The sequence below is a fragment of the Chrysochloris asiatica genome, unplaced genomic scaffold (assembly GCF_000296735.1).
Source record: "Chrysochloris asiatica unplaced genomic scaffold, ChrAsi1.0 scaffold00033, whole genome shotgun sequence".
Lineage (NCBI taxonomy): Eukaryota > Metazoa > Chordata > Mammalia > Afrosoricida > Chrysochloridae > Chrysochloris > Chrysochloris asiatica.
The window spans coordinates 23,453,256-23,471,421 of NW_006408551.1; the positions used below are offsets into that span (position 1 = coordinate 23,453,256).

Genomic DNA, 18,166 nt, shown 5'->3' on the forward strand with positions numbered 1-18,166 from the left:
ACAACAGAATGAAATATGGTCTGGCCCTGGACCATCTTCATAATTGTTGCTTTGCTATATTTGAGTCCATTGTTGCTGTCACTGTGTCAATCCATCTTGTTCAAAGTTGTGTTTTACACACTTTCTGATATTCTCTTCACATCTCTCCACTTTTCCAAGCATGAAGTCATTCTCCAGGGACTGGTCTCTCCTGACAAAACGTCCAAAGTATAATTGATGAGCTCTTGCTATCTCTATGTCAATGTAAGGAGCTCTGGTAGCATAGTGGTTATGAGTCAGGCTGCTAATGTCACTGTCAACAGTTTGAAACTACCAGCCATTTTGTGGGAGAAAGATGAGGCTTTCTGCTCCTGTAAAGATTTACAGCTTTAGAAACTTTATACAGGGTCGCTATTAGTCAGAATCGACTCTATGGCACACCACCACTGCCACTATGCCAATGTACTGCTGTGACCATTTTTGTTATCTTCAGCAAAATTTTACTTCCATGTGATATTAAGGATACCATTTGATGAGTTTTGCATTTCATTGGATCACCTTTCTTTGAAATGGACACATTTATGGATCTCTTACAATTGTTTGGTCAGGTAACTGTCTTCCAAATTTCTTGGCATAGACAATTGAGGCCTCCAGCACTGCATCAGTTTGTTGAAAGATTTCAATTTGTATTCCATCAATTCCTGAAGCCTTGTTTTTCATTAATGCTTTCAGTGCAGCTCAAACTTCTTCCTTCAATACCATTGGTTCTTGATCATATGCTACCACTTGCAATGGTTGAGTACTGATCAGTTCTTTTTGGTACAGTGACTCTGTGTATATCTTCCAACTTCTTTGATGCTTTTTGCATCATTACATATTTTGGCCTTTGTTGTTGTTGTTATTGTTAACTGCCATCAAGTCTGTTCTGATCACAGTGACTCTGGATAGAGTTTCCAAGGAGTAGCTGGTGGGTTTAAACTGTGAGCCTTGCAATTACCAATACAGTATTTATCCTAGAGTGCCATACAAGACTACATTTTACCCATAATGTTGTTGTTGTTGTTAGGTGTCAACGAGTTGGTACCAACTCATCGCGACCCTATGCACAACAGAATGAAACACTGTCCAGTTCTGCGCCAACCTCATTGCTCTGTCTGAATCCATTACAGCTGCCACTGTGCCAATCCATCTTGTTGGAGGGCTTCCTTTATTGCCCTGACACTACACTTGACCAAACATGATATCCTTTTCCAGGGACTGGTCCCTCCTGGTAATATGTCCAAAGTATGAGTGATGAAGTCTGGCCAACTTGACTTCCAAGGAGCATTCTGGCTGTACTTCTAACACAAATTGGTTTGTTCTTTGGGCAGTCAATGGTACTTAATATTCTCTTCCAATACCGTAACTCAAAGCATCAATTCTATAGTGTTGCTTATTCACTTCCAACTTTCAAATGCATATGAGGTTATTAAAAATACCATGAGGTTTGGGTCAGGTGCACCTTGATCCTCAAACTGGCATCTTTGCTCTTCAACATTTTACAGAGGTCTTGTGCAGCAGATTTGCTCAATGCAATATGTTGTTTGATTTCTTGGCTGCTGTTTCCATGAGTGTTGATGATTGATCTGAGCAAAATGAAATCTTTGACAACTTCAATCTTTTCTCCATTTATATGGATGTTATTTATTGGTCCAGTGGTGAGGATTTGTGTTTTCTTTACATTGAGGTGCAACGCATACCAATGGTTGTGGTCTTTGAATTTCATCAGTAAGTATATCCTCTTCGCTTTCAATATGCAATGTTGTATCATCTGCATATCCAGGTTGTTAATGAGTCTATCCTGATGCCATGTTTTTATTCATATAATTCATCTTCTTGAAATATTTGGTCAGCATACAGATTGAATAAATATGATGAAATAATACAACCCTGGCACACACCTTTCCTAATTTTAAACCATTCACTGTTCCTTTGTTCTGTTTCATCAATTGCCTCTTGGTTTATGTACAAGTTCCAATGAGCACAATTAAGTGTTCTGGAATACTCATTCTCCACAATGTTGTCCATAGCTTGCCATGTTCCACAAAATAGAAATCTTTTGCATTGTCAATAAAACACTGCTAAACATCTTTCTGATATTAGCTGCATTTAGCTAAGATCCATCTGACGTCAGCAATGATATTCCTTGTTCCACACCCTCTTTTGAATTTGACTTAAACCTCTGGAAGTTCTCTGTCAATGTATGGTTGCAGCCATTTTTGAATGAGCTTTAGGAAAAATTTACTAGCATGCAATATTAATGATATTGTTCAATGATTTCTGCATTCTATTGGGTCATCTCTCTTTGGAATAGGCACAAATATGGATCTTTTCCAATCATTTGGCCAGATACCCATCTTCCAATTTCTTGGCATAGATGAGTGAGTGCCTCCATTGCCACCATCAGTTTCTTGAAATATTTCAATTTGTATTCCATCAATTGCTGGTGACTTGTTCTTTGCTAATGCCTCAGTGCACCTTGGACTTCTTCGTTCTCTATCATTGGCTCTTGGTCATCTGCTACCTCTTGAAATGGTTGCACATTGAGCATTTCTTTTTGATATAGTGACTCTGTGTATTATTTTCATCTTCTCTTGATGCTTTCTGCATCATTCAATATTTTGCCCAGAGAATCCTTCTATATTGCAAAATGAGGCTTGAAGTTTTTCTTTAGTTTCTTCAGCTTGAGAAATGCAGATCATGTTCTTCCCTTTTGGTTTTCTAACTCCAGGCATTGGCACATTTCATTATAATATTTGACTTTGTCTTCTTGAGCTGCCTTTTGAAATTTCTGTTCAGCTCTTTTATTCCCTTATTTCTTCCATCTCCACGCTGTAGAGCAAGTTTCAGAGTCTCTTCTGACATCCATTTTGGTCTTTTCTTTCTTTCTTGTCTTCTTAATGACCTTATGCTTTCTCCTGTATGATGTTCTTGATGCGATCCCATAACTCTCCTGATCTTCAGTCTTTAGTGCCTAATGCATCAAATCTGTTCTTCAGATGATCTCTAAGTTCAGGTGTGTATGTTCAAGATCTTATTTTGGCTCTCATTGACTTACTTTAATTTTCTTCAGCTTCAGTCTGAACTTGCTTATGGGCAATTGATTGTTCATTCCACAGTCTTTCCTTGGCCTTGTTTGAACTGATGATATGGAGCTTTTCTACCATCTCTTTCCACAGACACAGTCAATTTGATTTCTGTGTATTCCATCTGGTGAGGTCCATATGAGAGGCATATTTTATGTTGTTTGAAAAAGGTATCTACAGTGAAGAAGTCATTGGTCTTACAAAATTCTGTAATGTGATCTGTAGCATCAATTCTATCACCAAGGCCTTGTTTTCCAACTTCTGCTCTTTCCTTTCTTTTTTTCCCCCCAACCTTTGCATTCAAATCCACAGTAATTATCAATACATCTTTATTGCATGTTTAATCAATTTCACAGGGAAGAAGTTAGTCAAATTATTCTCTTTCGTCATCACTGGCTTTATTGGTTGGTGCATAAATTTGAATAAAAGTTGCATTAACTGGTCTTCCTTGTAGGCGTATGGATATTATCCTATCACAGACAGACTTGTATTTCAAGATAGATCTTGAAATGTTCTTTTTGATGATGAAATTCAATCCCACTCGTCTTCAACTGGTCATTCCTGACATAGTTAATCATGTTATTGTCTGATTCAAGATGGTCAATATCAGTCCGTTTCATCTCATTAAGGCCTAGGATATCAGTGTTTATGTGTTCCATTTCATTCTTGCCAATTTCCAATTTTCTGAGATTCGTATTTTGTACGTTCCCTGTTCCAATTATTAATGAATGTTTACAGCTGTTTCTCTTCATTTTGAGTTGTGCTTCATCAGCAAATGAAGTTCCCAAAGGCTTTACTCCATTTGCATTGTCACGGTCAACTCTACTTTGAGAAAGCAGCTCTTCCCCAGTTGAATTTTTTTGTTTTGCATTCCAACTTGAGGGGCTCATCTTGCAGCACCGTATTTGACAATATTCTGGTCCTCTTTATCATGTTTCAATATTAAATATTCTAAGGTTTTCAGTGAGTAAATATTCCAAAGTAGTCTGTCTCTCCTTCTTCCTAGTCTGTCTTTGGAAGTTCAGCTGAAACCTGCCCACCATGGGTGACCTTTCTGGTATTTAAAATATCTGTAGCAAAGCTTTCAGAATCACAGCAACACGCAAACCACAATAGTACAACAAAGCCACAGACAAGTGGCAGATCTTGCTCATAGAACTCTTCAGTATTGGAAGTCAAAGGTTTATGTTCTCTTTAGCTCTTTCAACTTGAGAAATTCTAAATGTGTTCCTCCCTTTTGATTTTCTAATCCCAGGTCGTTGCACGTTTTATTGTAATACTTGTTTTTGTCTTTTCAAGCTACAATTAGAAATTTTCTGTTCAACTCTTTTACTTCCTCATTTCTTCTAGTTGTTTTAACTTGTCTCTGCTCAGTAGCAATTTTCAGAGTCTCTTCTGATATCCATTTTGTTTTTTCTTTCTTTCCTGTCTTTTTAATGACATTTTATTTTCTTCATGTGTGATATTCTTGATGCCACCCAACAACTCTTCTGCTTTTCAGTCATTGTTGTCTAATGCTTCAAATCTGTTCTTGAGATGTTGTCAAAATTCACATGGGCTATATTCAAGACACAGTGGCAGCAGCAATGGTTTAAAGTGTAACAATGATTGGAAGGATGGCGCAGGACAGGGCAGTAGTTCATTCTGATGTGTGTAGGGTTGCGGTGAGTTGGAACTGATTCGACCCAACAACAACAACAACATGTTCAAGGTCATATTTTTGTTCTTGTGAACTCTTAAAAAAATTTTTTTAGTTTCCATCTGAACTTGCATATAAGCAATTAATGATCTGTTCCACAGTCTGCCCCTGGCCTTGTTTTGACTGATGATATTCAGCTTCTCCATTGTTCCTTCCCACAAACATAATTAATTTTATTCCTGTGTATTCCACTGGTGGGGTCCAAGTGAATAGTTCCTGTTTATGTTGTTGAGAAAAGGTATTTGCAATGAATTAGTTATTGGTATTGCAAAATACTGTTCTGTGATCTCCAGCATCATTTCTATCATCAAGGCCATATTTTTCAACTACTGATACTTCCTCTGTGTTTCCAATTTTGCATTCCTATCACAAGTGATTATCAATGCATCATGATTGCATATTTGATCAATATCAGATTGAAGAAGTTGGTAAAATTCTTCAGTTTCATCATCACTGACTTTAGTGGTTGGTGAGTAAATTTGAATAATAGTGGCATTGCCTGGTTTTTCCTTGTTGCTAAATGCCATCAAGTCAGTTCTGATTCATAGTAACCCTGAATTTCCAAGGAGCAGCTGGTGATTTTGTACTGCCAACCTTGTGGTTCAATCTCAATTTGGGGTCCACTGTTTATCCTAAGGTGTCACTCCAGGACTCCTTGTAGACGTATGGATATTATATTATCACAGACAGCATTGTAATTCAAGATGGATCTTGAAATACTCTTTTTGATAGTGAATGCAATGCCATTCTTTTTAAATTTGTGGTTCCGGACATAGTAAACTATATGATTGTCAGATTCAATATGGTCTATATTGAATCTTTATGCATTCCATTTCAGTTTTAACAACTTTCAGTTTTCCTAGATCCATACTTCTTACATTCCATGTTCTGATTATTAGTGAATTTTTGCAAGTGTTTCTTCCCATTTTGAGTTGTGCCACATAACCAGATGAAGGTCCTGAAAGCTTTGCTCCATTCATGTTATTAAGTCAACTCTAGCTTGCGGAAGCAGCTCTTCTCCAGTTGTATTTTCCAAACCGAGTGACTCATCTTCTGGCACTGTATCTAACGATGATCCGCATCTGGAAACTCTGCTGAAACCTGTCAATGTGGGTGACCCTGTTGGTATTTTAAAGGCCAGTGGCATCGCTTGTAGCATCACAGCAACACACAAGGCACAGTACAACAAACTGACAGATGAATGGTGGGCATGAATAAGAGGCAATTTGAAACACCAGTTCTTTGTCAGTTTGTTGTACTGTGGTGGCTTATATGTTGCTGTGATGGTGGAAGATACGTCACCAGTTTTCCATTACCAGCAGGATCACCATGGTAAACTGGTTTCAGTGGAGCTTCTAGAATAAAATCTAATAAGAAGGACCTGGCAATCTACTTCTTAAAATATTGGCCAATGAAAACTTCCTGTTCTACTGTTGTTGTTGTTATTAAGTGTCATGGAGTCAGTTCTACAGACTTGAGTAAAAACTTAAAAAAAAAAACTTATTTGGTCCCAGAAAATAGTTGACTCAGAGAATGAAAGTTTATATGAAGAATGAACAGATCTAAACTGCAAAGAAAAATGAAAAGTAACAAAGACCTGAAAGACCCCAAAACAAAACTTCTCTGTAACTAGAAATATGGACATTAGTTATAGTAGAAAGTGAATTCCAAGCAGAAGCATAGCTACTTAAAGCAAGGAGAACAGATATTACTTGCTTAGGAACATATAGGAGCAAGAATTTAAGACAAAATATTTAGCATTGTCAGGTGATTCCAAAGGCTTTTTTTCTTATGAATTTTATGTGAGTAGCTTTTTACAAAGACAAAAGGCATCTGATGTGCATTTGCCTTTTTTTTGCCTTTGGTTGAACCCACTTCAGGTCTATATGGGTGTAGCTGGATGACATCAAGGTCCCCAGGCACTGAGGAATGGAGGGAAAGCAAGGACATGGGGGATTGATAAATAGGTCAAGAGTGGTCCCTGTAAAAAGACCCTTTGAGTTAAACTCATTTCCACCTTAGAGTCCATCCAGTTTCTCCCCAGTTTTTCAGAACTTTTTATTCTGGAATTCGATTTCAGCCTCTATCTTCAAGGAATATATCTTTATTCTTTACTCAAAATCCTCTATCTTTTGTATTCTGTATCTTTCATCCTGCTGACATATTTGAAGGGATTTGATACTATTGGAAAGCAGTGCCCTAACTGATAGAGAAGTTTTTATTATAATGGAGGGTGTTTTAGAAGTAGTACCAAGTAGATAGAGATCCTGGGTAGAGCAAACAGATAACACACTTGACTGCCAACCAACCAGTTGGTTGTTCTTGTCCACCAAGGGACAGCTTGGATGAGAAGTCTTGTGATCTACTTCTAAAAAGTCAGCCACTGAAATACTTATGGAGCAAAGTGCTACTCTGCTTCAATGGGCCACCATGATGGATCCAACTGCAACTGGTGGTAGTTGTTGTGGTTATGTGCCGTGGAGTCGGTTCGAACTCATAGCGACCCTGTACAGGGTTTCTGAGGCTGAAAATCTTTATGGGAGCATAAGCCTCATCTTTATTCCACAGAACAGCTGGTAGTTTCGAACTGCTGACCGTGAGATTAGCAGCCTCACTCATAACCACTATGGTACCAGAGCTATGTTTAAATCTACCAAGTTAGCTAGCTTTGAACTACAGTAGGGTTGAAAAACCTTTTCTGGAAAGAGCCAGATTGTAAATATTTTAGTCTTCAAAGGACAATCTATTTTAACTGCAGTATTTTTCTGCATATAACATACGTAGGGTATGTACAATGCATAGGAAACAAATACTCAAGGAGACTGAGAAGTTTGGGGGAAAAAAAACACCACAAAAAACAAAACAATATAACATGTACATTGTTTTCATTAAAACATGTACTCAGCTCTGCCATTGTGACATGAAAGAGTATGGCTTATTACAAAAACCTATTTACAAAAGCAGGTGGTAGGCTAGATTTGGTCCATAGACTCTTGAACTATAGCATGAACCCTTAAATAATAGGAAACAAAGTTTGTACTCTAGAATGTGAAATTTAGGCATCTTACGAGGAGGCGGTTAATATGCACTTGTTGAGGTAAGAGTCCTAAGGCTGCGGCTACTCCTTGGCGGAATATTCGAAGCAAGGTGATATTCAACTTGTTTACATCCATTTGAAGTGTCTGGAAAAATAAAGACAATAAGAAATCCATATTATATTAAGTCTTTAGCCGGACTCTTCAGTCCTTGATTCAGGACTGGCCACATCAATTTTTGTGACTTGCATTTACAGTACCTTATTGCATTTTAATGGAAATAAAATTAAACATAAATTTTATATGAAAAGTTACATGATGCTATTTAAAAAGATGGTCCATTGTACAATAATACAATTTTCCTAGTTATAATTAATAACACAAATGAATGATACATTCATAAAGAATTTAACTGAAATGTGTGTTGATCTATTTGTCTAAGTGTATCTCAGCATTCCAGACCAAAGGACAACTTTAGTTTGTGTTCACACACACTTAGAGAGGAAGACACAATATAAATCCTATAAGGTCAGGCTTGACAGTTCTTCATATATTGACTCACTTCTGATGCAAGACAAAAGACTGAGACAATATTGCATTGTCAAACTCTGGTAAAGAAGTGAATGGTTCTGCTGATTTGGGATAAGGTAAATAATTTTTATTCAATTGCTTGGTCAGAAACACTTGTAATTTCTGAGCTTGTTTTGGAAAAATAACAGCAATTAAAAGTTAGAAAATTCCTAATATAGAAACTAAATTATGGTATTAATGACAGCAGCTTGAATTTAAGCCATGAGTACTACTGCTATCTCTAAACCAGGAATCAGTTTACTACATACTTTCAAAAACGCATCATAGTCTTTTGAGAGAGACTGTTTACAAGACAGAGAGCCAAATCATATGTATTTCTTGTTGTTGTTATTAAGTGCTATTAAGTTGATTCGGACTGATAGCGACCCTGTACAGGGTTCCTAAGGAGCAAGTGGTGGGTTTGAATCACTGACCTTGTGGTTTGCAGTCTAGTGCTTGTCCTATATTGCCACACCATTGTTATATTTAAGTAACTAATTTGACCACAGTAGGTAATCAATAACTATTGAATTCTATAAAATGAGGCATACTTCTATATTTTCAGATGAAAATTTGCTTACAGTGTAATCTAGTGAGTTGTTGTTGTTCTGTGCCGTGGAGTTGGTTCTGACTCATAGCGACCCTGTTCAGGGTTTCCGAGGCTGTAAATCTTTCCAGGAGCAGAAAGCCTCATCTTTCTCCCACAGAACAGCTGGTAGTTTCGAACTGCTGACCTTGTGGTTCACAGCCCAATTCATAACCACTCCACTACCAGAGCTCTTTAAATCTCTTGAGTAGGAACCCTGAAAATACCTTTTCCCAGTTTGATCTAAAAGGTGAATGATATTGATTTGGGAATTTATGCTCCTGTTAGGAAATGGTATATTCTCTACACATAAAGACAATATAAGTTTGACACAAAATAAGTGAATGGACCAAATGCTTAAGGCTACAAGAATCAGAGGGATGTGGGAAGACAAAAGAGATGTAGTGGTGTTCATTAAAGATGGTGCAACCAGCTCCAGCTCTAGTCGGGATAAATGCATTAGGCAAGAGCTAGTGGACTTAGTTACACTAGGGATTTAGAAACTGAGCTCTGCAAAATACTGGGAACCAGAGAAGGGCATATCCTTTGAACAATGTTCACTAACAGTCCAACAGTGAAGTCCTGCTATGGCGCTATTGGGTAAGCACAGGACTGCAAGGTCATTTGAACTGCAAGGGCATTTGGACTGTAAGGTTAGCAGTTCAAACTCATCAGCTGCTCTTCAGAAACCTTATGCAGGGTCGCTTTGAGTCAGAACTGACTCGACAGCACTTAACAACAGCAAAAAGTAGAGTATGATTTGCTTCTTGAAAGGAGTAACGGAAAATTAGGTAGCTACATCAATCACTAATGCTTTTTGTTAAATAAAATTCATCTGATGGAACACTATTATTTGCTATATTATTTTCTGTCCTATCCTGAAATCTGAAAAATGTTTCCATATATAATAACATAATTTAATACAGAAAGTAAGGCTTGAGCTCAATCTAGAGGATGGGAATTCGAAAATGCATTGATGAAAAAAAGTATACTTTTAAGTGTGCTTTATATATCCACCTGCAACTGAGAACCTTTCATCTGGCAGCCTGCTTCAGCTCTTTGAGGCTGCAAACATTGTGATTAGATATGGGCCACTCTATTAGAGACTTTGTCTATCTCTCTTTCTTTGCAAGACCAAAGATGGGTTCCTCAGTTCTATAAAACTGAGGCAGAATCACCAGCAGTGTTTGTCAGCTAAGGTAAACAGGCAGTGCTCCTGAGTCCCAGGGGCAGGATTTGGAGCCAACAGTCCATGCTGGTAACGGGGAGTCAAGAGGGTTGTGTACACACTTGAGAACTCAATTCCCAGGGCCATGATTAGCTTGAGGCTTGTAACTGTGGAAACAGTATTAAAGTCTTAGTTCTTCAGATTGAAATGGTAAATGGGAAGATTAAAAACCACTCATGAAGGCAACTTTCCAAGGAAGTAAAAGCAGTGCAGTAGAAACAGAAATGGAGACTACCCCAGTGAAGAAGCAAATTGAAATAATTAGAGAATTTACACTGAAATCATCTGGTTCATTTCAACAAAACAAGTGAATAATTTGTCTCAGGTCTCCCAACCTGTGAAAAGCTGATTGATTTGAAAATTCATGCACATATTCCTGACTATTCCACATAAAATAGTGATGCTAAAACATAGCACAAAGTCCAAGATAAGTACACAAACTTTTTCTAAATTAATGCAAGTGGGTTGGCAGTTATATTAAGAGGATTGTCAGGATCCCATTTGAACTGTTGCCATCTCCCTGTATGTAATTAGTAATCACTGCCTCTTGATTTACTAATACCTGAACAGCTAAATACAGCATGTAAGGCATAGAGATGATTGATTTTTCTATTCAGGACTAAACAATTATTTTAAATAAAATAAAAAACAAACAAAACATAGCACAAACAGATATATGAGTATATGTATAGGACCTAATATATGCCAAGCATTATCTATGAATATAATCTGAGAAAAAGCAAGGATTTTCAGACAAATTGAAAATTTCATTTCAGACAAAAGCAAAGTAAATGACTTTCTGCAATTAGAAAATACAACTACCTCCTTCCTTTTGGATAGATACTAGAAATGCACAACTTCTCATCGAAATCATAACAACAAACAGAGGCTATAAATAATAGCAATGTTTAAGCTTTAGGTCATAAAACTGCAAGATATATTGTAGTTTAAATTCTAAACCCATTTGGCAATCTAACATACAATTTATTAAAGTTTTAATTTCAAAGAGATTAAGATGCTCTTTCCAAATGCAAATGCTCAGCTACTTCACAGTGTAAATAAATAATACAAACAGACATAAGATACATAATAATACAAACAGAAATAACAAGTAAGAGCAATTACAAATACACAAATATAGAAAAATCTAAAGGTATGAAAAAATTCAAAGATTTCAAATTCGACCTGTATTTAGATTTTAGGGGGTCTCTGCCTTGTTAAGAGGTTCCTGTATTAATTCCCTTCATCAAGGGTCTAAGCTCCCTCTTCTCTTCCAAAGGAAATGCCACTTCATAATAAATCTTCCTTTCTTTGATTGCCAGTCTACTAAAGTAGTTGAAGCCTACCAACCTTAGATCTAAATCAGGACAGTGGAATTAATTAAAATTTACATTTGAATTTAACACTAGTATTATGTTTGAATTGTTAAAACTGGCTTGTAGTTATTTATTCTTAATGGATGGTTAAGCTGTCTTTACATAGGAGGGTGACAGACTTCTAAATGCTAGTTTCTTCCTGACATTATTAGGCAGTCTGGACACTTGGCCGTACCCACATCCTATTGGTCTCCTTAGAGGGAGGGAGGCCAAATGGCCATGTCTGTTCTTGAGAGATGTCCTCAAAGCCCCTGAGAGAAGAGCAGTCTCATTTCCCAATAGCACAGAAGGACTTATCTTCCTTGAGGTCCAGAGCCTGATCTTGCTAGTATCAATTTATATTCAGTGTTATCTTGAATGATGAAAAATTATCATCTATAACTCCATTCTTGGTTAAAGAGCCTCCCCGTTTTGGCCCCAGGTTGGATTGTTAGATTGTCAAGTGATTTCCAGGAATAAAAGCAAATGTTTTATTGAGTATGTCTGAATGTCTAAAATGCCTCCCACATTTCAGTGTTTTCTACTTTGTTTAAGTGCGAGACATTTTAGACCCTCACTCAGACCCTTCTTAACCACTCTGCATTTATCTTTTGCTACTATTTTCAGCCCCCACTTGTCTGTCAGTTTGTCATACTGTGGTGGCTCATGTATTGCTGTGATGCTGGAAGCTATGCCAGGAGTATTTGAAATAACAGCAGGGTCACCTATGGTGCGAAGATTTCAGCGGAAATTCCAGACTAAGATAAGAAAAAGGAAAGGTAGACTACTTTAGAATGTTTAGCCACTGAAAACCTTATGAACAGCAGTGAAACTTTGTCAGATATAGTGCTGGAAGATGAGTCCCTCAAGTTGGAAGGCATTCAAAATGCACCTGGGAAAGAGTTGCCTCCTCAAAGTAGAGTTGATCATAAAGACGTGAATGTAGTAAAGCTTTCAGAACCTTCATTTACTGATGGGGTACAACTCAAAAAGAGGAGAAACAGATGCAACACCCATTAATATTGGAACATGATATGTATGAAGTATGAATCTATGAAAATGTGAAGTTATCAAAAATGAAATGGAAAACATAAAGATCAAAATCTGAAATGGACTGGTATTGGCTATTTTGAATCTGACAATCATATTGTTTACTATGCCAGGAGTGACAAATTCAAGAGGAATGGTATGACATTCATTGTCAAAAAGAGCATTTCAAGATCTACCTTGAAGTACAATACTGTCTGTGATAGGATAATATCCATATGCTTACAAGGAATACCAGTGAATATCACTATGATTTAAATTTACACACCAACCACTAAAGCCTATGATGATGAAATTTAAGAATTCTATCAACTTCTTCAGGTTGAAATTGATCAAAGATGCAATAAAAATACATTGATAATTACTGGTGATTGGAATGCAGAGGTTGAAAACGAAGAGGAAGGATCAGTTGGAAAATATGACCCTGAAAAAAATGATGCTGGTGATTACAAGATAGAATTTTGCAAGACCAAAGACTTATTCACTGAAAATACCTGTTTACACAACATAAGAAGTGAGTATACATATGGAACGCACCTGATGAAACACTCAGGATTCAAACTGACTACATATATGGAAAGAAACTGTGGAAAAGCTCCATATCAAGAGCTGAAACAAGCCCAGTGGAGCAGACCATCAATTTCTCATATCCAAGTTCAGGCTGAAGCTGAAGAAAATTAAAATAAGTCAAAGAGATCCAAAATATGACCTTGAACATATCCTATCTGAATTTAGAGACCATTTCAAGAACAGATCTGCTGCATTAGATATTATGGTGGAAGACCAGAAGAGCTGTGGGATGACATCAAGAACATTATACAGGAAGAAAGCAAAAGGTTATTAAAATGACAGGAAAGAAAGAGAAGGGCAAAATGGATATCATAAGAGACTCTGAAACTTGCTCTTGATTGTACAGAAGCTAATGCAAATGGAATAAATGAGGAGGTAAAAATTGCTGAACAGAAAATTCCAAAGGGCAGCTCGAGAAGACAAAGTCAAGTACTATAATGAAATGTATGAAGATCTGGAGTTAGAAAATCAAAAGGGAAGAACACGATCAGCTTTTCTCAAGCTGAAAGAATTGAAGAAAAAACTCAAGACTTGACCTGAAATATTTAAGGGTTCTATGGGTGAAATATTGAATAATGCAGAAAGTATCAAAAGAAGGTAGAAGGAATACAGAGAGTCATTGTACCAAAAAGAAATGTTCAACTATTTCAAGAGGTAGCGTATGATCAGGAACCAATGGTACTGAAGGAAGATGTCCAAACTTCACTGAAGCCATTCAGTGAAAAACTAAGCTCCTAGAATTGATGGAATACAAATTGAAATCTTTCAACAAACTGATGCAGCACTGGAGGCACTCATTCATCTATGCCAAGATATTTGGAAACCAACTAATTGGCCAACTGATTGGAAAAGATCCATATTTGTGCACATTCCAACAAGGTAACCCAAAAGAATGTGGAAATCATTGAAAAACACCATTAATATATTGTGTAAATGAAGTTTTGCTTAAGATGATTAAAAAATGGTTGCCACAATACATTGACAGAACTGCCAGAAATCAAAACCATAGTCAGAAAATGTGGATAAAGAGATATCATTGTTGACACTAGATGGATCTTGGCTGAAAGCAGAGAATACTACAAAGATATTTGTTTGTTCTTTACTGACTATGTAAAGACATTTGACTGTGTAGATCATGACAAACCATGGATAGCATTGTAAAGAATGGTGTGATAGTTACAGTTTTGTGTCAACTTGACTGGGCCTGGACTCTCAGTGGTTTGGCAGTTGTGCTATAGCTTTCCTCCATGATGTGATATGATGTAATAAACCAATACTAGGATTAAGGGTTCCCATATACCTACAATGAAGGTCAGTCAATACTGCTATCACTCAAATTTGTGCATCAACCACTAAAGAATTCTATCAACTTCTTCAGTCTCAAATTGATCAAGCATGTAATCAAGATGTATTGATAATTACAAGTGACTGGAATGCAAAAGTTGAAAACAAAGAGAAAGACCAGTAGTTGGAAAATATGGCTCTGGAGTTAGAAAAAATGATGAAAATTGAATGACATAGTTTTTCAAGACCAATGACTTATTCATTGCAAATACCATTTTTAAATAGCATAATAGATGGCTATACACATGATGTTAACAGATGAAATACACAGGAATCAAATTGTCTACATCTGTGGAAAGAGATGGTGGAATAGCTCCACATCATCAGCCAAAACAAGGTCAAGTCAGATTGTGGATCAGACCATCAATTGCACATATGCAAGTTCAGGCTGAAGCTGAAGAAAATTAAAACAAATCCATGAGAGCCAAAATATGATCTTGAACATATCCCATCTGAATTTAAAGGACATCTCAAGAACTGATTTTACATTAGACACTAATGACTGAAAACCAGAAAAACTGTGGGATGGCAACAGAACATCATACAGAAAGAAAGCCAAAGGTCCTTAAAACAACAGGAAAAAAGAAAAGATCAAAACTGATGTCAGAAGAGACTCAGAAAATTGATCTCCAGTGTAGAGATGCTAAAGCAAATGGAAGAAATGATGAAGTAAAATAACTGAACAGAAAATTTCAAAGGGCAGCTCAACAAGACAAAATCAAGTATAATGAAATGTGCAGACCTAGAGTTAGTAAACCAAAACGGAAGAACATCCTCAGCATTTCCCAAGCTGAAAGAACTGAAGGAAAAATTGAAACCTTGACTTCTCTATGGAAAAATACTGAATGATGCAGAAAACATAAGAAGATGGAAGGTATACATAGTCACTGTATCAAAACGAAATGGCCAACATGCAACCATTTCAAGAGGAAGCATATGATCAAGAACTGATGGTACTAAAGGAAGAACTCCAAGCTGCATTGAAGGTACTGGCAAAAACAAGCTCCAGGAATTGAAGGAATACAAATTGAAATCTTTCAACAAACTGATGTAGCACTAATATATGCCAAGATATTTGCAAACCAGCTACTTGGCCAACCGATTAAAAAAGATCCATACTAGTGTCTATTCCAAAGAGAGGTGATCCAACAGAAGGTGGAAATCACATCATTAATATCATACACAAGTAAAGTGTTGCTGAAGATAATTCAAAATCTGGTGCAACAGTATATTCACAAAGAAATGCCAGAAATGCAAGCCAGATTCAGAAAAGGATGTGGAAATAGGAATATCATTTTTCATGTCATATGGATCTTAGCTGAAAGCAAAGAATATTAGAAAGATGATTACTTATGCTTTATTGACTATGCAAGGGAATTTGACTGTGTGGATCATGACAAATTATGGATAACATTGCGAATGAGCACTTGATTGTGCTCATGAGGAACGTGTGCATTGACCAAGAGGTAGTCGTTCAAACAGAACAAGGGGGCACTGAATGGTTTAAAACCAGGAAAGGTATAAAACAAGGCTGTATTATTTCACCATACATACTCAATCTGTGTGCTGAACAAATAATCCAAGAGACTGGATTATATGAAGAAGATTGTGGTGTCAGGATTGGAGGAAGACTCATTAGCAACCTACAATATGCAGACAATAAGGCCTTGCTTGTTGAAATCAATGATGACTTGAAAAATACATACTGATAAAGATCAAAGACCATTGCCTTCAGTATGGATTGCAATGTAAAGAAAACAAAAATCCTCACCACTGGATCAGTAAATAACGTCATGATAAATGGAGAAAAGATTGAAGTTGTCAAAAACTTCAGTTTGCTTTGGTCCACAATCAACACTCATGGAAGCAGCAGTCAGAAAACAAATGACTTCTTACACTAGTCAAATCTGCTTCACAATGTAGTATTTGAGAGTAAAGATATCAGTTTGACAACTAAGATATGCCTGACCCTAGCCATGGTATTTTTAATATTCTTATAAGCATGTGAAAGTTGGACAATAAATAAGGAAGACCATAGAAGAATCGATGCATTTGAGTTATGGTGTTGGAGATCAATATTAAAAGTATTGGACTACCAGAATAACAAACAAAGCTGGGTTGGAAGTATAGCTAACAGACTTCTTAGCTGCCAGGAAGTCGAGACTTGGCCAGTCCTTGGAGAAGTACATTAAGCTCGGCAAAATGAAATGTCTGTAAAAAAGAGGATTTTTCCCAATGTTATGGATTAACACCATGGCAACAACAATGGGTTCAAGTGACACAATTGTGAGGCTTGTGCAGGATAGGACAGTGTTTCATTCTGTTGTGCGTAGTGTTGCTATGAATAGAAACTGACTTGAGGGCACCTAACAACATCTAAGCCAAACTTGTTCTTTTATAATGGCACTAGATAACTAAGACAAACTGTTTCCTTCCATTGTATATGGGGTTGTCATTAATGTGGGGCCAACTAGAGGGCAGCTAACCATTTATTTGATGGCTTTCATTATCTGATATATCAGATCACATTCTTCAAGTAGGGTCCATGAACGCTATATTTCCTTAGGTTTTAAGTGTTTCAAAATGTATTTACATAGTATCTCTGACAATAAATAATGACTTGGCTGGATATTGAATTTTTTATTCAATTTTCATTTTTTATCTACAAATTTTGTTGTTATATTCAAATACTATCTGGCATTGAAAGTTGCAGTAAAAATACTGTGACCTGAGTCTAGCCTATCTTGAAGGTAATTGGCTTTTTCAGTCTAGAATATCATAGGAGTCTTAATGTATTTTAAATTAAAAAAGTCACAAGGCCAATGCTTTGGGTTAATAGTTCCTGGATTGTGGTCATTAATTTAGTCTTTTCATGCTGCAAATAAAGAATCTTTATTTTAGAAATAGTATTGTTGTTGTTGTTAGGTGCCATCGAGTCAGTACCGACTCATAGCAGCCCTATGCACAACAGAACAAAACACTGCCCAATCCTGGACCAACTTCACAATTGTTGCCACGCTTGGGCCCATTGATGCTGCCACTTTGCCAGTCCATCTCGTTGGGGGTCTTCCTCTTATTCTCTGACTCTCCACCTTACCAAACATGATATCCTTCTCTAGGGACTGGTCCCTCCTGACAATATTTCTGAAACATTATTGCTTATTATATATTTCAGTAGTTTGAGCCCACCAGCCACATCACACGAGAAAGATGAGTCTTTCTGCTTCTGCAAAAATTTATATCCATGGAAACCCTAAACAGGGTCACTATGAGTGATGATAACAAGATTTCTCTTCTAAGTATTCATACCTCATCTTCTAGGACATCAATTATGTGTTTGTTTATTCTCATGTGTGTCTTTGATTTAACATAATTGATACTTTATTTGTACTTAATATATTTATATATTTCTAATATTTGACTGATACACGTTTTAAGAGGCAAAATATTAGATGTTTATTTTATTGACCTTTTAAATGACTGTATATTTATACACACACACACACACACACACACACATAGATACAGCTCTGGTAGCATAGTGGTTATGATTGGGCTGCTAATCTCACGGTCAGCATTTCGAAACTACCAGCTGTTCTGTTGGAGAAAGATGATTTTATCTGCTCCT

General features: G+C 36.7%; 1 protein-coding gene across 2 annotated transcripts in view; it reads right to left on the reverse strand.

The window, feature by feature from the left end:
* PTPRR (protein tyrosine phosphatase, receptor type, R) overlaps positions 1-18,166 on the reverse strand; it is a 444,293-nt gene that overhangs the window by 187,640 nt on the left and 238,487 nt on the right. For both annotated transcript variants that reach the window (XM_006859557.1, XM_006859558.1), the window contains one exon: positions 7,872-7,985. In XM_006859557.1, coding sequence (XP_006859619.1) covers positions 7,872-7,985 — 114 coding nt within the window. The remainder of the gene's footprint in view (positions 1-7,871; positions 7,986-18,166) is intronic.